Genomic DNA, 24,652 nt, shown 5'->3' with positions numbered 1-24,652 from the left:
CTAAACTCACCCAAAATTATTTTTTAAGTGTTACGTAACTGGAAAAAGCTAAGTTGAGATTATGAAGAATCCTCATTTCATGTATTTGACACACAAGATAGCAGACTGACTTTGTTTTCCTAATAAGGCTGTGTTGAGTGCTGGAATACTTATCCCCTTAAATTTTATTGAACTACTTAAAAATACTCACTTTACAAAAAAGGTTTGCCATTTAACATGTTTAGCCTGGACAGGAATAGAAAAAGAGATGTGCCTCTGGTATTAGCATAGGACAGGGTGCATATAAAGGTGAACATCAAATAGCATGTCTCATACTTTGAAAAGATGGAAGACAAATTAGATATTTTGTTGTTTTCTATTTGTTCATCACAATACATTTAAGATTTGGGGCAGTTTTTATTCCTTCTCTCTTCCTTTCTTTTAGTAAGTAGGCTTTTACAGATCATATATATATGTATGTGTGTATGTATGTGTGTGTGTATATATATATAGGCTAATTTATTGCTTAACACTGAGATTTGGATTTAACCTTCTTCCAAAATGAAGTACTGCATTTAGCAATACTTTCCTCTTTTTTTTCTTTCTTTTTTCTTCTCTTTTCTTTTTTTTTTTTTATGTTTTATTTTGCGACAGAGTCTCACTCTTGTCGCCCAGGCTGGAATGCAGTGGTGCAATCTCGGCTCACTGCAGTCTCCACCTCCCGGGTTCAAGCGATTCTCCTGCTCAGCCTCCTGGGTAGCTGGGACTACAGGTGTGCGCCACCACACCCGGCTAATTTTTGTATTTTTAGTAGAGACAGGGTTTCATCATGTTGGCCAGGATGGTCTAGATCTCCTGACCTTGTGATCTGCCCACCTCAGCCTCCCATAGTGCTGGGATTACAGGCGTGAGCCATCGCACCCGGCCTTAGAAATACTTTTCTATCTTACTCAGAATAAAAGACCAAGTTCTTGTAATGGGTTCATGTACTTTCTGTCTTCTGGCCCCCGGCCATCTCTGCAGCTTTATCTCTCACTGCTTTCCCCAGCTTTTCCTGGAACCATTCTAGCCCCACTAGTACATTCCTGCCTCAGGACTTTGCACTCGATATTTGGACTGCCAGGAATTCCATACTTCAGGTTTCTGTTCAGAGTTCACCTCATTAGAGAGGCCTTCTCTGACCCTTTTGTATAAAGTAGTGTGTCCTTTCCTGTGTCTTGCTTTATTATGCCCCATGGCACTTGCTACCATGTGAAATATTTTGCTTGTTAGTCTGCGTCTCTCAAATGGATGATAAGCACCGTCAAAGGAGGAATTTTGTCCCTTTTTTTTTTTGAGACGGAGTCTTGCTCTGTCGCCCAGGCGGGAGTGCAGTGACGCCATCTCGGCTCACTGCAACCTCCACCTCCCAGGTTCAAGCGATTCTCCTGCCTCAGCCTCCCAGGTAGCTAGGACTACAGGTGCATGCTGCCATGCCTGGCTAATTTTTTTGTATTTTTAGTAGAGACGGGGTTTCACCGTGCTAGCCAGGATGGTCTTGATCTCCTGGCCTCGTGATCCGCCTGCCTCGGCCTCCCAAAGTGCTGGGATTACAGGCATGAGCCACCGCGCCCAGCCCATCTGTTTTATTACTGTTGCCCCACCTCCTACAATAGAGCCTTCTGTATCATGGGTTTAATAAATATTTGTGGAACTAATTAATAAATTAATGAAATAACAAATTATTTTAAGGAAAAGAGACAGCACGAGTGTTGCCCTTGAACTTAAAGTGATGATGCTGAGTAAAATAATTATCAGTCAGGAATGATAAGTTGATTGGTTAAATAGTTTCTGGTAATGTAGAAGGCCGTAGTAATCCTTAAGGATTAACAGGTTGACAGGAGCTGGATTCTGACTATAACATAAGAGTGTTTGTTTATATGTTTTTAAAAGTACAGGCCGATTCAAAAAGAGCTGAACAAAATAAAAAATGTATTATTCAGTGATTAGGTATATACACAGTTATATGAATGTGTAGTCAAAACAAAATTAGAAAGGAACCATCGTAGTTATTTCTGTAAATCTTGCATGCTCAGTATGCAACGCCCTGTATCATGGGGCACACATCGGTCCTGAAATCTAATTTTATTCTGTTATTGGTAGCATGTCACCATCGATAGTTGTAATGGGGACCATGATGCCACTTCCTTTATTTTCTCAAGACCCACAAGAAGATTATGTGATGTGGTATCTTGTGATCTGCATCACTACTAATGTCAGAAGCTGGTTACTATATTAAATAGAACACCCAATTTAGCACCAGAGCAGATACTCACTAAGGAACCTCCAACCCCATCCCGCTGAAAAATGAAATTATTAGAGATTTCCCGTTGCTGTGGGGAAAAAGTACTCCTCTTTTCCAGAAAAGTAAAGAACAATGGACTGAAACCAGTTCTTTGTTTTTGCATCTACTTACTGAGCTTTCATTGGGAATTTTCTGAAGAACTTACTCTCTTATTTATATGCATGTTGTACAGTCTGTAAAATGTTCAGTCTATAGAGAGGTAGATATATTATGTATCTGTATATATTGACGACACAAAGACATATATATATATTATATACAATGAGTAACTTCTGTGTTTACTTGAATTAAACTGAAAATGACATTCTGTAAACATGTCATTGAAAATGAATAGCTGTTTGTTAATAGAAAGTAGTTATTCATTGTTTGAAGCCATTACTCTCTGAAGTTCTTTACCAAAGTTATATTATAACTTTCTCTTTGATGTTATTCCGGAAGGCAGCTAGAAGGTGGAATGTTAGGGCTGCATATAGGCTTCTGGACGACTTGGGTTCTAATCCGGCTTCTGTCACTTTCATATTCTAAGTTTTGGTCAAATTAGCGTATTTGAGCTTCTGTTTCCTATATTTAAAATGAGAACATACTACTTTGTCAGGAAAAATAAATGAGATAACTTATATAATGGGTCAAGTGAAATTATTGACATTTGGTAGGTACTCTTTAAGTGATATTTTCTTGCTTATCTCTAGGTTTTTTTGTTGTTATTGTTTTCCTTGAAATTGATCCAGTTAGTAATTTGATTCTAACAGTATATAATCAGCCACAGAATAATTTCCAGAACTCCAGAGTCAGGTCATCTGCTTACAGGGAAGGTGCCATCTATCACTGCTTACTTTGTGTCAAGCACTCTACTAGATATGTTACATAAATTACCTCATTCCATCCTCAAAAAGGTTCTGCAAGGGAGGTAACAAACTCGTGTCAACAAATAAACTATGTGGTGCCTAATGCAACCTTTATTCAGCTATTTGTTCTGTTCCTCAAAGAATTCCTGTATCAACGAAGAGTTTCATAAGAGAAGGCCTGAATATGAAAGGCAGGAACTCTGTGTCTCTTTAGGGCTCTAAGCTTTTCTGGAAAGGAAGAAAAAAATAAGTAGTCAAACTTGAGGTTATGAACTGTGCTTACTTATACTACTCTTATCCTGTATATGACTGTCATTCAACATCTGACCTTTATCAAGGTTTTCCTGAAGCAGTTAATTTTATATACATTGTTTAAAGCCTGTGAAATAGAATTTTGAATATGGTTCTGTTATTGATACTTAGTCTCCTAATACGAATCTTAACTATATGTTTTAAGGGCATTTTAGTAGTGTTACGAAAAGGCCAATAAAATGTAGACTTTTAGTTTTTCAGAGGCAGATAATTTGCTTTGCAAGTTTTATTATTTTTATATTAGTAATGAAGTACTATGTTGGTAAAAATGTATTTTTTATCTACTTGATTGAAGTTGGAAGAGAAAATCTATCAAGTGGAAGTAATTACCTACCATTGGACCTTAGTAAGTTTTCAGAGAGTGCAATTCTAGTACAGTTTCCTGCTTCTTTTTTTTTTTTTTTTTTCATTCCTAAAGGTACTATAATTCATGACTGTTAAAAAATAGAGAGTTTTGGTAGAAAAGAATGGGAGAGAAGGGAATTATACTTGTCAGTCTCTTCCCTTGCGTAAAAATGCAGGGTGCATCCTTTTCACTTGTTCTTTTAGGATTTTTTAAAAAATAATTACTAGTAGCTCCATTTATAGTACGTAGAAGCAGGGATAAAAGACGTCTTTAGCGCTCTTTATCATTTATTAGCAAATGAACTGCAGTGCTGACTAGCAGAGTTACAAATAGTGCTTAAAATATTATTCTAGTCCAATAATATTAAATCTGACCCTTCACCAAACTTCAATATCAGTGCTGTGTGGTATGAATTTCATTTGAATGGGTGATATGGAAGTTCAGATGGATCATCTAAACAGTTATAAACAGTGTAAACATTTTAGGTAGAGGAGATAAGAAGAATTTAAAGGTAGTGTCCTGCAACCACAGAAGGAATAATACATTTCACTTTCATTTCTTATATCAGTATCTGAACATATTATAATTAGGGCTTTGCATTGTGCAGAATGATTACGAGGTTTAGAGACCAAAAGAGCCATGATCATGTAGAATTACTTACTAGAAAGTTTGTTATAATCGAAACTAGAGGCTGTCAAATGATGGCTTACAGGCCAAATCCTGCCCACCACTTGTTTTTACTGAAGTTTTGTTGGAACACAACCATGGTCACTTATTTAGGTTTTGTCTGTGTCTCTCTACAGTGACAGAGCTGAATAGTTGAGATCATTTGACACACAAAGACTAAAATATTTACTCTCTGGCCCTGTATAATAAAATTTGCCATTTCTTAACAGTGGGACATATAAAATAGATTGTTTGTAGAAAACTCTTTATTGAAATGCTATTTTCACTGTAATGAAATTTTTTCCATAGTAATAATGAATTACTCTTAAATTTGAAATTTCTTTTATTCTTGAATACATCTAAAATTATGCAGTCTCTTCATTCTTTTGATGTAAAAATTTTATAAATACTCTTTAGAAAAATGGGTTTTTTTCTTTAAAAGATTCTGAAGTTATTTTTGAGTGTGGAAATGAGGCACAATGGGCAAATGAAATTTTTTTTTCCCTCATAAAACTGTTACTATGGAAATAAATGTAGAATTACAACAATAAATTTTCTCCCTCTGAAATCAAGTAAAATATTGTGAAATTTTGCACATAATTTGAAAACAGCTTTAAGAAAGATGTATGGAAATAAATTATGGGATATATAAAACACTTATTCTTAAAAATATGTCATATACTAATATTTTAAAATAAATATACCTACGGAGATAACAAATTGTCGTGTTTTTGTTGGAATACTTTAGAAGATTGAGGCTTTGACCAAATGAATTTACATGGAATATCACCAGTTCACGAAGTCAATTTGGGGTGTGCCCACAGTGAATTTTGTTTTGGACTTCTTCTTTTTTGGCACATTGAGTGAAATGACATCTTTGTTGATTCTTTTTCTTCTATGACACGATTCTGTATAATTTTGGATTGTGGTTACCTTTAGAGATGACCTGTACCCATATGGAATAAGTGCCCTTCCCACAAAATGGCCCCCTCCATGGTGAGGGGTTAGAAGAGAGGGTGATACTGGAAAGCCATTTTGCTTGGGTTGACACTGATTTTAGAAATTCAAACAATTTGTGCTGAAGAGCAAAGTCTTTGGAGAACATTTGGGATGTTAACTAGTCTCCCACTCCAAACTGGATGGGTGACTTGATAAAGTCATTTTACCCCTTCATTTGTTCGTTTTTTCATTTATTTGTTTTTTGAGATGGAGTCTTGTTAGAGTGCAGTGGCACGATCTCAGCTCACTGCAACCTCTGCCTTCCAGGTTCAAGCAGTTCTCCTGCCTCAGCCTCCTAAGTAGCTGAGACTACAGGCACACACCACCACGTCCAGCTAATTTTTGTATGTTTAGTAGAGATGAGATTTCACCATGTTGGCCAGGCTGGTCTCAAACTCCTGACCTCAGGTGATCTACCCACCTCAGCCTCCCAAAGTGGTGGATTGATTACAGGCACGAGCCAGCATGCCTGTCAATTTTACCCCTTTGCGTTTGAGTTTCTTATCTGTAAAATGAGAAAATGATGCCTAAGTCATGAGATTATCATAAATGAAAAATATAGTATATGGGTATGTGGTTGAGTGCCTGGCACATAGAGTAAATCTAAGACAGCTGTTAGTCTTTGTTTCCACTTACACTACTTAAATTTAAATTTGCTTGAATTGCTTGCTGCTTGACAAAATGCTTGCTTTCTTAGTGATTTACAGGTATTTAAGTATTAATCATTTGAACTTTAAAATAACAAATTGGGGTGATATCACTCATACTCTGCCCTAATACCCTCTTATTTCTCTCTTTGGTTCTCTGGCTTGACTTATATCTGGTTGATGAAAATTTCTTCTCAAACCCTAATAAACTTGCATGGCCACCTGAAAAGGATTATTACAAGAAAAGCACTCACCCTACTTACAGAATTATTATAATTATAATTCTTAGAGAATTATTATAATTAGGTATATTATAATTAGGTATACTTAGAGAAGTATTATAATTATGAAATGGTAACTGCCTGTTCTGGATATGTATTGGAGCCACACTCAATTTAAAATCAAGCACAGGCACAGAGGGCCACTGGTACTCACGTGGGCTAAAGCAATTCTGCTGCTTTGTCTTTTTTCCTTCTTTCTTTGATTCTTCAAAAAGCCTGACCAGCTATGGGTTATTTCTATCTCTCTGTAGGAAAAAAAAAATGTACATATTAGTTCCTATAGTAAGATAGAGAAGATGCAAAGATGGAGCAAAGGAGTGAGAGTATGTGTGAGTGCGTGTGTATGTGAAGAGCACAGTCTTTATAAGCCACAGAGTGTTATGCTGATATTTAACTATTTTGTACTTTTGTTTATAGGAAATAGAATCTTTACTAATCTCAAACCGTTTAGAAAAACCTACTAATACATTGCCATAGTGATTAAATGTTTAAGGTTTGAGTATTTGGGACAGTAGACTAGCTGAGTATGCAAGAAAGTGTGAGGAAACTGTTTAGAAAGACATCCTTCTGCACTCGAGTGCTCACTTTTTTCCTTCTAGAGTTGCTTTGTTATTACAGATTGACAACTTTGCAATTAAAGTGATTAATGATGTACCCTAGTGTTTATGGGTCCCAAGGTCAGTGGATCCAAAGATGGCCATGCTGTGGGAAACTTAGATAAGAGCTCATCTCATAGCAGATGAACCAAACACCCTCCTTTTCTTCTGTATGATTGTTTATGAGTTAAGTATATTAGATGCTTGAGGGAGTCACCAAGACATAATGAGTAATGTGCATAATCTTTATCATTCTAGTTCTGTTGTCTAGTTCCTCATTCTTAAACACTAATGTGAACATTCAGAACCTTATTAACTAAAAAACGTTATTTTATAAAGCAGTTTTAGGAAACTACATTAATTAGTTAAAAACATAACTTAAGTATAACACTGCATTGGGTATTCAAAAGATGCAGTTTAGCTTGATTCATTTGCATCTAATTCTTGATAAGACTGCAGTTTATTCATGGCATAATTTTTCCTATGTGTTATTCTAACTGGTACATCACAATTTTAGTTTTTAATATAGTCAGTTATCACTTAAAACTCCCTTCAACTGTTCAGGTAGAGTTTCTGAAACTGGTTATAATGTATCAGGGATTTTTATTTTGGATACTACTTTTACAGAAGTCAATCAACTTCAGATAGATTGTTCTAGCCACATTGATGGCTTTGTTCTTTGAATTTCATGAACTGAGGATACTACTGGGCTTAAGGCGCTGGTATCTCACCATCATGGCTTACTCCTGAACAGTGGCTTCACACCAGGAGAGTGAACAGTAAGCAAATTGTTGAGCCCGTAGCACAAAGCCATTGACAAGATCTCTCTCTGCTGGTTTGAAGCTCACACTACACAAAAGTGACTTGTGATGAACACTGTAGTTCAAAGGGGGTCTGTCATCCCATTGTATATTTGCCAGGATTTGAAGAGAAAAATGTAGGAAGAATTTTTTTCATAGTTATACCTCAATTTTTTAAACATCCTTTAAAAATTTTTGTTTTTATGTAATCTATGACATTGTTAAAGTAAAAGATGCTCAATATTTGAAAAGAAAAGGAAGACAATTACAACAATTCTAATTTTGAGAAATAAGTTTCCTTATTCACATATTAGGATTTTCTCCCCAAGGAATATTAGAAATAGATATATTTCACTTCGGTGAAGGAAATAGGATTTTCCTCCTTAAGCATTGATTAAATTATGCTCTTGGTCTTTTAAACATAAAGTTCAAGAAAGTACTAGTTTGATAAGAAAGATAATTCATATAAGAAAAGGGTTTGAGAATTTTAAAGATTATAATATTTCTTTCCCTTAATTTTAGCCACTTGTAGGAGACTTAATAAACATTTTAGACTTTACAAAGATTTACTCTTTCTTTAAATATTTTTTTAAAATGACATTTCCTGGAGGGTTTTTCTTCTCCTCCTAACTCTAGTCTGGAGAAATGTTTCCTAAATAATGAGTTCTCCTTCAAATGAACATGGGCAACAATCCACAGTATTTTCTTCTTTAGGCATTTAAAGACTTTGAGAAGGCCTGTTAGCTAAGATGCTTTTAACTTTAATTCCATATTTTCCAGATATGTTTGATAACAGAATCTTTTACGTTTTTGGAAAGTACTTTTCCATGAAATATACTTTGAGAAATACTCTTTTGTATTATAAATATAGTACACATACATTGTTTTATATAAAATATGGAAAACACACACGAAAGAGAAAAAAATAGCTTTTCAGAGAGAACCTCTCCTAAATGTTTGTGTGTTTCCATCCGTTTTTTTTCCATTTACCAATTATGTATATATGTCATTTTATATATTTTTTTACTTGATATCATAAAGTAAGCATTTTCTCATTCAAGGCAGAATTCTAAGAATTATTTTAATTATTGCATAATGTTTCAGCGTATTATATTAAAATTAATCATTTCCTCTTTGCTGTATATTTAATAGGTGTTTCTAATTTTGCACTATTATAAATTATACTGTGGCAAATGAATACCTTTATACATTGTATTTTTCATATTTCAGATTATTTCCTTCTAATAGATTCCCAGAAGTTATTGTGTCAAAGGACATGATCTTTTTTCAGGGCTTTTAACCAACAAATACCATTTTCCAAAAGAGCTGTATTAATATATAGTTCTTCCCCAATACTGGAAGAAGAATACATTTAGAAGTATTCACAAGCATTATGTATTAACATTAACAAAATCTGTACACAGTTGTTAAGGAAAAGGTGGTATATTTTTATATTTTGTTTCTTGAGAGTTAGTAACAATTGCTTTTTAAAACTAGTGTCTTTGTTATTCATCTGTTTTATAGATTTCATTTGTTATGTATGCTAAATTACCTGAACCACAGTAGTCGTAGTCTCATAAGAATATGTAATTAAATATAAGATTTTTGTAGCTTACTGATCTTTTAAAGTGTAACTAGTACACGTTATAGATTTTTTTTTTTTTTTTGAAATGGAGCTTCACTCTTGTCACCCAGGCTGGAGTGCAGTGGCACCATCTCGGCTCACTGCAACTTCCACCTCCCAGGTTCAAGCGATTTTCCTGCCTCAGCCTCCTGAGTAGTTGGGATTACAAGCGCCTGCCCCCATGCCTGGCTAATTTTTGTATTTTTAGTAGAGATAGGGTTTTGCCATGTTGGCCAGGCTTTTCTTGAACACTTGACCTCAGGTGATCCACCTGCCTCAGCCTCCCAAAGTGCTGGGATTGCAGACGTGAGCCACCACACCTGGCCTAGATTTTATATACATATACTGTGTGTTATAAATGTTTTTCCCAGTTTTTTTAATGTAATGTGGATAATTTGATTTCTTCTGTTTACTTCAGTAAGCAAATAGCACACTAAGATGAAGACCATTTAAGCAGAAGTTTCAAAATTTATGTGGCCAAAATTATGAGCTTCTATAAATATTCAAACAGAAGTCAGACAACCCCCTGATTAGCATATAATAAAGTAACTCTAAGGAACCTTCTTTTTTAAGTTTCAAATGATTTTTGACTCATTTGGTGGTTAAACTAGAAGAACCAATTTTTATTGCATCTAATGTCAGTTATTTTATCTGACATTTAATTATAAGCCAGTCCATTTTTTTTTTCTCTGCAAAAAGGTGTTTGCGATTTTAATGTGTAATGGACTCAACCTTGGGATTTTGAAGGCATGTTGCCCCTCTTTCCCTGCTTGCTTGTCTTAGTTCATGTCATTGCACTTCTGAGACTTTATCAGAAGGCAAGCAGGATAAACATTCAAATTTTAGATTTAGATTTTTATGTGTGAATTGAAAATTTCCAGTAGTATTTTTATAGAGCTTTCAGTTAGTAAAATATATTGGGACTCATTTTATGATTTCTCAACAAAATAAAAGGTTAGACTCCAAAATTAATGAAAACTAATCATTCTAATGCTTTTGTTATTGCTAACACTCTAAATTAGCCTGACACCTATAAAAAACTAAGGGGTTTGTTTTTAGAAACATAGAATATATTCATTTTATCTAAGTTTAGTAGCCCAATGACTGTTAAACATCATGTCCTGTTTTTACAAATTGCTTTTATTTTACAAGAAGCACCCCTTGCACCTTGGGGTGCAGATGGAAAATGGATACCATCATCCCTATTGGCAAACTTTCTGTAATGTCTTGGTGGTTTTAATGAGTAGATCCTTGTCTTACTATGAAATTTCACTGTGAAAGGAGGATTCCACTGTTCTTTACTTGAACTTGTTTCCTTTGCTCCTTATAATAACCCTACAAGCTAAAAGAGAAATTGTCTATTAAATAGTACACATGGAAGGTTAGGCAACTTCACAGAGTGTAATCTGTATTGCAGTAACTGAATATTAACATCCATTACTACCTCTCATTAGGTTAGCCAATTCTCAGTGCTTGCCATAGCTAACCAAATTAACTGCTTTTGGAAAATTCAGTTGCTAAAAATGTTGATCAGAGTTCATTATTAGGTGATGCTCATAGAAACCGAATATCCTGTGCTAGTGTATTCTGTTTGTGATCTGTTGTCTTTAAAGTAAAACAAGCTCATGGTTTATAGCTTAAAATTATCATCACTTAGTATTTACCTGCTATGCTTCTATTTCTTGAATTCTGTGCTTGATGTGTTATCCTCCAGCTGGTGTGGTATGAAAGGAATCAAATTGCTACTGGCATATTAAACGTAACATATACCTTAACACTAAGTAAATAGGCTTTAAAACGTTAGAGGCTTTCCCAGTCATTTAGTTCCTGTCCTTGAATACAACCAGTATATTGTTATATTTAACAATTGTGGACCTCAGCTCCATCTTAAGTAATTTACCTACACTTCTTTTGAGGTTTCTTCTCTGAAAAATTAGGATAACGATAGCTTTTACTTGGGTATAGTTAAGATTATAAGAGATAATTTCTCCAAATTAATTATTGTTACTGTTGAGCCCATGCTAACCAAAGGCACAATAATAACATAATACAAAAGCATATATTTAAAATAAAAATTAATTTGAATTTGGAAATATATACATAAATTTTTGTCTTTTTCTTCACTCTCTCTTTTACATACTCATCACTGATGACCTATTACATTCCAGACACTATGCTGATACATATACAGATGGGACATGGTCATTGCCTTTACTGAAATTATAGCCTAGTAGAAGAACTTACAGTTTACTTTTAGCAAAATAAATGTATTAACTTGCATAAACACTTAAGAATAGGAATACAGAATAAATATTCATTCATTGACCCAATTCAACCAGAATGTATTCAGCATCTTCACAGAGACCCAATATCCTGTGGATGTTGTTCATGGATGTTAGGAGAAAAGACAGATACTATTGGAGATAGGAGTCAGATTAGATGGTTGAGGAGCCACTCAAAGATCAGAAGGTCATGTTTATTATACTTTACCCTTTTAGATGGGGGATAGCCTTAACGATTAAACATGGGTGCACTCACAAACAGGATTGATGTTTGTCATTCCTCAGTTGAATGCGTAGAGAACCAGAGACTGCTATTGAATACCTAGTGTGTAAAATGTTGAATCTTGCAGCATTTGATTTACACGAACAAATTGGAAGATTGTGAATAGTAAAAACTATGAATTATGAAACTATAAATTCCAATGATTCAGTATATTAAGGCTTATAATAGTAAAAATTCCATTAAGAAGTCTGCAAGTTTATAAAAATTCATTTTTTTTTTCTTTTTCTTTCTTTTTTCCCCAGAGCATCTGCTACACCCAAGCCTGAGCCGGTTCCTGTTCAAAAGGTATGTTTCTAAGCTAGCATCCAGGGTATCATTTGATTGTCCTTGCTGAGCTACTGTAATTCCCATTTCTGTCTCAGACCATACTGACATTCATTTAATTTATAGTCTCAGTGCAATTTTCCTTGTAGTTCTTTTCCTTCAGGGATGAGGAGGAAAATGGAGATCAGCACATACCATTTGTAATTATACATGTTATAAAACATTATTTCCAAAGCCATATATTACAATAACTTATGTCAGATTTCCTACATTTCTGTTCATTTTGATGTGCCCATCTTTATCAGTATCCATATATTTTCTAAAGAGAATAAATAAGTGGTTACTGAAAATTATTATCACAATAAGTCTTTAATAACATTTTATTAATAAGTGCTTAATTACATTTCAGAGTATTCTTAGGTTATTGGCAAGTATCCATTTTCTTGCATATATGTCTTCAAAATAATTTCAAACTACTATTCATATATATCTGTTTTATGCTTCTGGGTGCTTTCTCCCTAATTTTGTTTGTGCCCATTTATTGAACTACTCATTATACAGATTGAGCATCCCTAATTAGAAAATCCAAAATGCTCCAAAATCCCAAACTTTCTGTGTACTGACATGCTCACATGACCATTGGAGCATTTCAGATTTTGGATTCTTGGATTAGGGATGCTCCTGCATTCTACAAAGATTCAAAAATCTGAGAATATCTGAAATCTGAATGCTTCTGGTCCCAAGCTGTCTACACAAGGGATACTTAACCTGTATTGATTCGTGTGGGCACTAAGCTACTTATTCTTCTCAATTAGTTTTCTTCTTTCTGTAAGATGAATTGAGGCTGCGCACGGTGGCTCACGCCCGTAATCCCAGCACTTTGGGAGGCCGAGGCGGGCGGATCACGAGGTCAGGAGTTTGAGACCAGCCTGGCTAACACAGTGAAACCCCGTCTCTACTAAAAATATGAAAAAATTAGCCGGGCATGGTGGCACGCACCTGTAGTCCCAGCTAGCCAGGAGGCTGAGGTGGGAGAATCGCTTGAACCCGGAAGGTGGAAATTGCAGTGAGCTGAGATCTCACCACTGTACTCCAGCCTCAGCGACAGAGCAAGACTCCATCTCAAAAAAAAAAGGATGAATTGAGATTACCTTTTTTCTTAAAATTAAACAGAGAACCACCATTCTGTGATTTTTCAAAAATTTGATTGATTTTCTTTTGATATGGTAGGGTAGAGTAGGGATTTATTCTTGATCCGAAGTCTAATGCTCTACCTTGGAGTTATCCCCGCTCCTGGGATTTATTCTTGAATGTTGTAGAAGCTTAGTCTGATTTTAACTTTAAATATGTTTTAGAATAAGGATTTGCAAATACAAATTCTGGTAATTTTAGGAGGAGCTGACCTTTCTTACTAGTTGTTTTTTCTTTGGCTGCTGACAATGAGGAAATCTTGAAGATTTTTTTTTTCTTCATGTAACTATTAGATATTTATTTTGGAAAAGGAAAAGAATTTTATTCTATCTCTGAATTGTATCTTAAAACATTCAGAGAGAGAAACGGAGGTGGATTACAGGAAAGAAATGATTTTGTTTTGTTTATTTGCTTGCTTTTTAAAGTTTTTTTTTCACATTCTTTAAGATTATTAATTAGAGCTTGCACATTACTGAGTTAGGTGAAACTTATTCCCTGTTGTTTCTTTTGTTTTGTTTTGTTTTTGTTCGTTTTGTTTTTTAACTTAAAGAGTTATAAATGTGCTGATTCTCCTGCATGAAACAAATAATTCCACTCTGGAGAGAAATTAAACATGTTTGAAAAATGGAACTATGGGCTTTGAAAGATGGAAAGATGGGCTTTGGATATTTTAAAATAAAAAACCACCTCAGTTAGCAATGCTTTTTTTATCGTAGGGTATTTAAAATTTTTTTCTTTGGAGTATACCTAGGTTGAAACTGATGATGGGCTTTACGCTTTCTGATAGTTTTCCTGCTGTATTTCCGAAATATTTTGAAACTACTTTCATTTTTATTTTTAAAAATTATACTTAGTGTGTGCATCTGTGTTATGCATGTTGGGACTAGTTAGCATGCATGCTATGCTTTATCAGCCCATTGTTTTTATTTGGAAATGTGATGTTTGAGCTGCTAACCTGATTGTGTTTGTCTTTTAAAAAATCAGCTCTGTGTTCTTTTTAGTGAAATATATTTTGCATGTGTTTGGTGTGGTTTTGTGTATGTTTATTTTTGTTTTACATAGGGAGAACCTAAAGAAGTAGTTAAACCTGTGCCCATTACATCTCCTGCTGTGTCCAAAGTCACTTCCACAAACAACATGGCCTACAATAAGGCACCACGGCCTTTTGGTTCTGTGTCTTCACCAAAAGTCACATCCATCCCATCACCATCGTCTGCCTTCACCCCAGCCCATGCGACCACTTCATCACATGCTTCCCCTTCACCCGTGGCTGCCGTCACTCCTCCCCTGTTTGCTGCATCTGGACTGCATGCTAATGCCAATCTTAGTGCTGACCAGTCTCCATCTGCACTGAGCGCTGGTAAAACTGCAGTTAATGTCCCACGGCAGCCCACAGTCACCAGCGTGTGTTCCGAGACTTCTCAGGAGCTAGCAGAGGGACAGAGAAGAGGATCCCAGGGTGACAGTAAACAGCAAAATGGGTAGGTGGCTAAGGGTGCTTTCTGCTCTTACCAGAACTCTTCTTTCAGGTAATTTCCAGGAAATAATCTACATTCCCCTCCCCCAAAACCAGCTTTCTTTGAAGGGAGATGAAGTGTTATTTGCCTCATTAACATATGGCTTTTATATACATAGGGTACTTTCTGCAAAGCAATTATCACTTATTCAAAACCTACTTGTGCATTTTGACATGTTCTGAACCATGTAACATCTCTGTAACTCATTTTCTGCAAGTCCTGACACAGCATTGAGCAGCTGGCAGTTATAATGCAAGGCAAATCTTGAATCTTTCTTCCTCAATTTTTTCATCCTTTTAAACAGGCCACCAAAAGTTCAAACAGTGATTACAGTTGTTGTCACCTTATGCAGCTCATCCTAAGGAGAGGGTAAATCATGAATTTGTAAGTGATTTTTTTTCTAGAAAGTAATCTTAGGAAAACCAGTCTACTTTTGACTCATGTCTATATATGAAGCATTAGCTTAGAGCAGAGAGCTAACAACATTGTTTTCAGATAGGTTTAAGTTAGAATTTATTCTTTAAAAGCAGACAGTAATGAAACAAGGCATGCTTAGAAAGCATTAGAAGCAAATTATAAAATTATAAAAATACAATGAATATAAAAATTATATTCATTGTAAAGGTTTTTTAAAATGAGTAAATTTAAACTATTGGACACTAAATATATAATGTTAGCAGAACATTTTGAAAATCTGTTTCATATTGTTTTTCCCTTTCGGGGGTATGTATTTATTTAAAAAATTGGTTGAAGTTATTAACTTATTTGAACTACACATAGTTATAAGATCACACATCTCTCTTTCAGCAACCTTTAATTATTTGTTTATTTATTTTTTTAACACTTCCAGTTCAAATGTAATGTTATCAGATAGGAATTTATGTTGAGGAGCAAGGATTTAAGTTGGCCATGAGAGGTCATGTACAGTATCTTTTTAAAAAATAATTCTTTTCTATAATATAATCCTACTTGCAAAGTAAAAACTAAAGAAGGAAAGAGAGAAAATAATGATGGTCTTTCTGTTCCTTTTGGAATTCAGGGGTGATACTTTAAGGCAGTCATTTATTTAAAATCATTTTGATCAGATTTATTGTGACAAAAATGTACCTTAAAAGGAAAACAAAGGAAAATAGTCTACAGGCCTGATGATTTTTACCAATGCCAGTTCCCAGGAAAATATAATTAAAATAATTGTGTGGATAGGTCCATTCTCTGAGATAATCCCTTCCAAATGTTAATTCCTGTAATGAAGAGGCTGTGCTTTCTGTAGCACTGCTGCCATGGCAACTTTGGGGCTTTGAAAGAGAAGGTGGCAAAACTCCAGGCTGCTGCTGAGAGAAGGGAGAGCAGGAGCTCTGGAAGAACAGCTCCTGGGCTGTACATACGGTCTCGAGGTTGTGGGTGGCTTTCTAAAGTCCTCTCTCTCTCTCTCTCTCTCTCTCTCTCTCTCTCTCTCTCTCTCTCTCTATATATATATATATATATATATATATATATATATATATATATATATAAAGTCCTCTCTCTCTCTCTATATATATATAGAGAGAGAGAGAGAGATTTAAATATATACTTATATATATTTAAATATATATATATTTAGAGAGAGAAAGAGAGAGGAAAACTAGTATCCTTCAAAACAGAATGTTATTTTTTCTTTCATGTGAGGAAGAGAAACAGTACAGAGTGTTCAGGTGTAATTTTTTTTTTTTTAAGTATGTTTAAGACAATATATTTTCGAGTAATCAGGGTAGATACCCTGCAAAGAAAGATGCTGTCTGTTAAATGCAAACCACACAGAAGACTAAAACAGAAGTTTATTACGTTTATTAAATTCCAAGTTCAGTAGAAAAACATCCATTGAAGGAAGTGTCTTAACTAAAATCTTTTCTACTAGCACTTCTTGAAATCTCATAAAAAACTCTTCTTAATGGAAAGTTGTAGAGTTAAAAGCAAACTGAGGTTATGGAAAAGTACTGCTTTTAAAACATCTGAAAATACCAAGCTTAAGTTTTGTGTTTTGTAAGCACGGCTTTGGTGATAAAACTTGAAATGATTTAAAGCTTATTATTTTTAAACTGAAACTAGGCAGTATTATAGAGCCTTTATGATGGCTTCTTAATCAATTGACCATGTTTATTAAGCACATGCCTGCTGTCCAGCACTGTGCAAAATTCAGGAGAAAAGAGATTACTACATATTTTGCATCATTTTCAGGCAAGTTACTGCTTTGCATTTGCAAACTGCATATATTTAAAAATAGCTTGATTTTAAAATGTCTAGATGTTAGGACAATAAAAACTTGATTACTCTGAAACTAAAGTGTGTTGTCTGTGAAACTCTGAGACACATTCATTGGTAGTGCCCTTTCTCTCACAATATTTAGATTGTAGAAATAAAAATAAATTACATGCTTTACTAGTCAGTGATGTGTCATTTTGAAGAGTGGGTGTTCTGTGCTGTTAATGATGCATTTTTTGCATAAGTTGTGAAACTTTTTCTGGAGTCAGTGTCAAACTTGTTACTATTATATTTCCCAGATTTTTATAATGTTGCAAAATACCTACAACAAAACTCTTTTAAAGTCGAGAGTTGTTACTTAATATTAGTTACTTTTTAATTAAAAAAAAAATACATACCAATGACCAAAAATGGTAAGAGTTCAGAAGGATGTAAAGTTAAATGCTTAGGTTGTCTTTTTCCTCAAAGCACCAGGAGGACTATCAGTTTTTAGTTTTTAAGCTAATTTGATAGCTATTCCACACAGATTTGTATAACATTGATAAACATAAGACATAAACAGATGCGTATTAATGAAGCATCATTACTAAGAAATAATTAGATGTTCATCCTAATAGCATGAAATCTGTACATAATGTTGATATTTTTAGAATATTTTAAATTAATAGTATGTAAGCATTCCTGTTTCTTCCTATGAGTAAGGATTAAGGCATGTTAAGAAACTTTAAACCTTTCTTCTATATGTACAAATTATTGGTCATGACTGGCTGCTTTCTTTACTACTCTCCTTACTCTACTAAGAGCAAAGTGGGACTTTATATTTCAAACTGGAAGGATTGCTGTTTTGCATCAAGTAGTTTAAGTGATTTACGTTTTCCTTTTCCATATATCCTTGCATTATAATGTGCCACTGCTTTCAAGAGGTAAGTCTTTTAGTCTGTTATAATAATTTTAATTTTGTTGGACTGAAATTTCTTCTGACAGCTCCTGTGTGGTATTTTGAAGAACCTGGCCTTGGAAGATTAAAAAAATAATGATAGTGTAGTAATATTTTAAAATACTTTTCTCTTTGCAGAAAACACAAGTGACAAAGTTAGTATCCACATTACTGGAGAGGAAATATGGTGATTTATATATGAGTAAACAGCATGAATGCCTGATTTTTGCAAAATTAAGTTAAATTTTGCAAAAGAGCCATAATTTAGAATAACCACATTTAGTATTTTCAGTAAGCTTGGTTTGTATTGCTATGTTGTGGTGAATTGCTTTATAGTAGTAAATAGTAGTGTTTAACATAAGTCATAAAATGTGTGTGGGTTTTGCTATGTATTGGCTTAAAAGAAACAGTGCTTGGGAGAATGTAATTTATATTAGTCGAGACTGGTAGAACACAAAGACAGAAGAGAAAGCATAAACATTTATACAACTAGTGAATAACATGTAAAACTGAGTTGATGTCCAAATCAGTGTCAAAAGCCAATGGTAAGGTCTCTTAAGAACTTTTATGATTTTTCTAGAGAGTTTTAATTCAATGTTGCTGACGGGTTCAGACCTCTATAGGTACAGTTGTGTGTCAGTGGATAGTAGAAAGTCCACATACTTTTGAAATTTGTTAAGAGAGATAAATACCAACTGATTAAATGTCACTATTGGTGTAGATGTTGGGAATCACTATGGTATAACTTTCAAACCTCACTTTTGTGTTCCATTGGTATTGACACTACACTGGCTGATGATTACTAGCTTTAAAAATAGGTAAAAATCGGCCGGGCGCAGTGGCTCAAGCCTGTAATCCCAGCACTTTGGGAGGCCGAGACGGGCGGATCACAAGGTCAGGAGATCGAGACCATCCTGGCTAACACGGTGAAACCCCGTCTCTACTAAAAAATACAAAAACCTAGCTGGGCGAGGTGGCGGACGTCTGTAGTTCCAGCTACTCGGGAGGCTGAGGCAGGAGAATGGCGTGAACCCGGGAGGCGGAGCTTGCAGTGAGCTGAGATCCGGCCACTGCACTCCAGTCTGGGCGACAAAGCGAGACTCTGTCTCAACAACAACAACAACAACAAAAAATAGGTAAAAATCACATTAGATAAGAACCTAAAATAATTTTTATTAGTTAACTTATAGTTATTCTGAACGTGTACTAAATTTTTTTTTTTTTACCATCATCCTATAAAGTAGAATTGGACATACGAAGTATCTCTTCTGGGACACATCCAAGAGAATCAACTACTGAATTATCAGAGCAACTTCATTCCAGTGTGGCTATGGTCTCACTAATTGAACAGTTTTACGTTTTATATATATAGGAGTATTGCATACCAGTGTAAACATCCCCAAACCCTGTTCTATTTTATGTCCATTTAAAGTTAATTCTTCTGGATGGAGATTTAGGCTAGTTACTAGATTCCAGTGTAAAAATGTTTGACTTGTAAAGGGGGAGAATGGGATTTGGAAAAACAAGCATTTAGGTTAGATAGAATTTTTTTAAATTCAAGATTAAGATTCATTAATCTGTTAGGTATTACTATGCATTGTTCTAGGTGTTTCTAAATGCATTATGTGATTTGGTTCTCTAAACTCTGATGCCAAGAGATTACATACTTTTCTCAAGTCACACATCTTGTAAGTAATAGAGCTAAGATTTGAGCCTAGGTCTTTTGAAGCCAAATTTTGATGTGTGTTTCCCTATGTCACCTGCTTGTGATTGGGCTTATTTCTGTAACTTTGGATTCGTATTTATTCTTAATGATTATAGAATTGAATTGAAGCTATATGAATCAGTTGATGTACATATACTACAATTGGGTTAGATACTCCCCCCCCTTTTTTTTTTGAGCAGTTGGGTAATCTTTTCCAACAGTAAACCTGTATTTGTGTAGTTTTCAAAGTGTCTTCAAATATGCTAAACATCAACCCTTAGAGGAAGTCTGAAACACAGAGAAATTGTCATTGATTTCACTGTTGAGGAAAATGAGGCTTCTGTAGATTGCAGTTTGCCCAGGGCATGGGGGAAAGTGAGCAGCACAGCCAGAATGAGAAACCAGATCACCTGACTATCATGTTAGCACATTTGCCACTGCTGTGTATTTTGGACTGTTCCATTTGGGCATTTTTTCTAAAATATGTAAAAATATTTGTTTGGCATACTCAAATTGTCACCTTTAGGTTGAAATCAGTCAACCCTGCACTTGCTGCCCCTCCACCACACCATTGAACAGTTACCCCCACTTAATTTCACATTAATATAAAACATTTTTCCTAAACTTTAAAATGTTTAAATATACATCTAAAACTCAACTCTGTTCAGGATGAGATTATTTTGCAAACCTATTTCCCTGCTACTTAAAATAACAAGGCAGAGGAGAGAATACTGTGCATTGTGGCTACAGAAGAGTAAATGCAAGCAAACTATTGAGATCAACTTTATCCTGCATCTCACACTCACTCAGTGTAACTCAACCCTCTCTTGAGTTTATGAAACTGATTTTGATATGTGGAAATATAGCAACACTGACCAGCCTTAGCATTAAAACTGGTAGGCAGTTTTTCTTACTATGTTTGTAGTGAATTGTCACTTACTCTGACTAAACGTCATTGCAGAATTGAAAAATGCTACAGTGTGTTATTTGGCAAACTATACAGTTTATACTTTAGTCTTTTCTATCCCTACTGTAATATGAATGTATTGTTAATGATTCTGTACTGAAAAGATAGGCTATGTGAATGAATTATGTTTTGAGGTTCTCCTGCTTCAGGTGTTACTAACTTAGTTCCTTTACCATGTCTTACCAGACATGCCTTCTGGGCAATAATTGTGTCACTGATAATGCAGAACTATGGAATTCCCACAAATCACTTCTAAAGTTACTGGAACTTGCTTGTGAATGAGGGTGGTATTAATGAGGGACAGGAGAGAGTAAGAAAATTGAGTGATAGCTCATTATTTGTGATCCATTGTGCTTCCTACATTTTTCATCATAGAAACAAGAAAAAATTCAAATAACAAATTATTCTTCTATAACATATGATTCAAGATAATTCATGTGAGAAATTACACTTGCTATTAATATATACTTCTATTATGTGAGACTGAAAGATTTTTCTCTTACTCTTTTCTGATTTTAAAAGTGATTCTAAAATGATCTGTTTCTGTATTTTACATCTGATTGTTTTCTGTCCTTTGTTAAGAACATAAGAATTTGGATTCATGTTTAAATGATTTTTATAAAACCTTGTGCATTAAAAAAATAGTGGATCTTTCAGTCACTTGATACTTGAAGTAGCATTAATATGTAAAATAGTTTTCAGTGTTTTGTGGGATGGGGGAACAAAAGTGTTGTCTTGATTATAACAGTGTAGTATAATTTTTACTAACATTTGTTCATTTTTTGTCTATGTTTACATGATTATTTTGAAGCATGATGTTTGTGTAACATCTTCACTGAAAATCATTGTGTTATGAATTTCATTTTATTTTCTTTTTCTTCTTTTTTCCCCTCTTTGTCTGTTGGTCATCTTCCGGGGAACATCAATGTCTTCTCTTCTCTATCACATCTTTTTTGTGTGTATTATTCTTCCCTCAGTAACCCTGGCACTGTGTAAGTACTTAACCAATGATTCAGTTTGTAATTGTCTCTGTAACTTTCCTTCTTGCTTTCAATTTAATACTACCAGCAAATTTTGTTAGGATTTTCTCATAAGAATTTTCAAAAATGTTAAGGAGCATAAGAAGCTTTTTTTTTTTTTTATGCTAGAGAATTTCGTATGCATCAGTGGTATGTTTAGAACACCCACACTTCTGTAACTAAAAACTTAGTAAGTTAACCTTCATTGAGATAGATGAGTATTATGGACAGTGTATACCGGAGTTAGAACTGTAGTTTGGGCTTTCCTTTAGTTTATTATTATTATTTTTAATGTTCATATTTTGAAATAAATTACTTGCCCCTGAGAGTAAATTTTACATTCTATACCAAATGTATTTTTTAAAATAAAATTATTGAAATTTTTCTTTTCTTTCATCATAGTTATCACACTCTGGAGTTTCAGAACCAGAAAGCACTAAATGTTTACAAACTTCATATCATTTTGCATAAGACCTTAAGGTGTGGTAAACAACACAAAGAATCTAAGGGGTAGTGTACTTTTTACAAGTGTGTCATAGCTAAAAATGCTACTTAGGTAGTGTCGTTCTATTATTCATGATATCTTAGCTTGACACCATTGTTTTGTTTTTAGAGATCAAACCTTTTATAGAGGATAAAATAGTCTTACACTTGAAATTAACATCATTTAAGAGCAAACTACACTCAATACTTGTGGAGAAATTTAAAACTATAATAAGTTTAATAGCTGAATATAAAATTTTTCAAGTACTTGCATTAGATAAAGAGTTGTCTGTTTTATGTCTGCCAAAGGCAGTGTGTTTATGAAGAAATCTATGCTTGTTTCCTAATTTTAAAACATTTTGTTCATTTTTAAAAGAACTAGGTTTTGTTCAATATTAGTGGAAGGTCTTTTAGATATTTTATTTGTGGAATCATATGATATTAGCATATTACCACAAGTTATAGTATTTTTTATGATTTTTTGCATAAATATTACTGATTTGTTATTTTGTATATGCAGATTATTCATAGTCTTAAACATGTATTGCAGTTGATTTTCTAGTAATCATAAAAGAATACATTATGATGATCATTACCTCATGTTATATACTGCAGAAAGCACCTTACATACATTATCTATCTTATTTGTTCTTAAATAACCCCTTAAGATGCAAGTCTTATTTCTCAAATGAGGAAATTGAGCTTAGAGAAATGACTTGCATAAAGCACACACTGAATCTGACTTTAAAGCCAGTGTTACTAACTGTAATTCTAACCTGTTCTTCACTGGAGAAAAGCTTTTCCAGTGTGCTGAGACAGTTTTGGTTATGTAGCTATTAAAATGATAACAGTCATGTGGCCTGCGGATAGCACTATTGTTTTCTCATGGTGAGTTGAACCTAGCAGGTGTTGCCACTCACATCTGACCACATTTATAACACTTTCTGTACTCAGATCTTGTGCCAGTAGTCTCCTAGTCCAGACTCATGTTCCTTTTTCTCTTGAAATTAAACTCATAGCCTCCAAAAATTTGCATTTGCCCTGTTTTGAGGGGGGAGAAGTAGAGACTATTCATTATGCTCAGTATATCATACAGTGTTAAAATACACATTGCAAATTCCTTTGTATTTATGCCCTTTTAAAATAAAAATGAATGTTCATAGCAAACTCAAAGTTCTTGAACTCTGTAGTTTACACATCCTCAGAACACTACTTTGTATGTGATATTCAAGAGACTGACTTTCTAAAGAGTCTTAGAGCCAAGCTTTAAATTCTGATCTTTTAATACCTATTTCAGTAGTTGCTCATATGCCGTACTTCTTCTTCACTCTGCTGATCCCACACATAGCTATCTTTAGGATAGGGAATACCTGTACATATGAATGAGAAAACTGTGGAAAGGAATAGTTTGGACTCTTTTCAAAATTGTATTTGGAATTGCTAGTTTAGCCTCTACTAAACCATACTTGGCTCCTGGGCCTAGTGAAGATTTGATCATTTAATTTCATGAAAGCCAGTACATTCTACCAGCATATTGATATTAATGGTCGTTGTGAATATAGTCCACATCTATGTTTCATGTGGCATACAATGAACAATACAAATAATTTCAGGAAGTTTGATTTTGACTACTATGGACTTTCATTTTCTAGTTGTTTTCTTTTTTTCTTATCATTTTCCTTTCCTTTTTCTTCATGTTGGAAATCTTTCTTCTGCTGCCTTCCTCTGTCAATTAAAAGGAAAATCCCACCTAAACGGTAATCTTTCTGTTGAATACATTCTAATAGCGTTATTTTATATTAACATTGTAAGTGCAGTTTTTTACTTATAATTTAAAAGGGTTTTTTTTGTTTTCTTTTGTTTTTTTTTTGTGAGACAGAGTCTCGCTCTGTTGCCCAGGGTGGAGTGCAGGGGCACGATCTTGGCTCACTGCACCCTCCACCTCCCAGGTTCAAGCGATTCTCCTGCCTCAACCTCCCCAGTGGCTGGGACTACAGGCACATGCCACCATGCCCAACTAATTTTTTGTACTTTTAGCAGAGATGGGGTTTCACTGTGTTAAGCCAGGATGGTCTCAATCTCCTGACCTCATGATCCGCCCACCTTGGCCTCCCAAAGTGCTGGGATTACAGGCATGAGCCACCATGCCCAGCCTATTTTAGATAGATCTTTTAAAAAATTGAGACTGAATATACTTGCAAAGCAAACTGTTTATATAAAAGGAACATTGAAGATTAATCATATAAATTATAAATAATTTACTAGAAGATATTTTATCCTTTTAATATAATTTTACAATTAAATTTTTTTTTTTTTCTCCTTAA

At 34.4% G+C, this 24,652-nt stretch overlaps 1 protein-coding gene across 12 annotated transcripts in view; it reads left to right on the top strand.

Moving 5' to 3' along the window:
* The window catches only part of PDLIM5 (PDZ and LIM domain 5), a 212,309-nt gene that overhangs the window by 107,640 nt on the left and 80,017 nt on the right, over positions 1 to 24,652 (top strand). For 3 of the 12 annotated variants that reach the window (XM_050791516.1, XM_050791511.1, XM_050791519.1), the window contains exons 4-6: positions 12,247 to 12,289; positions 14,849 to 14,940; positions 24,068 to 24,085. In XM_050791516.1, the coding sequence (XP_050647473.1) occupies positions 12,247 to 12,289; positions 14,849 to 14,940; positions 24,068 to 24,085 (153 nt within the window). Of the gene's footprint in view, positions 1 to 12,246; positions 12,290 to 14,521; positions 14,941 to 18,292; positions 18,310 to 21,803; positions 21,819 to 24,067; positions 24,086 to 24,652 lie in introns of all 12 variants that reach the window. The other 9 variants (XM_050791514.1, XM_050791508.1, XM_050791509.1 and 6 more) reach the window with 4 other exon arrangements.

The sequence above is a fragment of the Macaca thibetana genome, chromosome 5 (genome assembly GCF_024542745.1).
Source record: "Macaca thibetana thibetana isolate TM-01 chromosome 5, ASM2454274v1, whole genome shotgun sequence".
NCBI lineage: Eukaryota > Metazoa > Chordata > Mammalia > Primates > Cercopithecidae > Macaca > Macaca thibetana.
The sequence above is the reverse complement of the archived record's forward strand: the minus strand, read 5'-3'. Positions and strand labels throughout refer to the sequence as shown.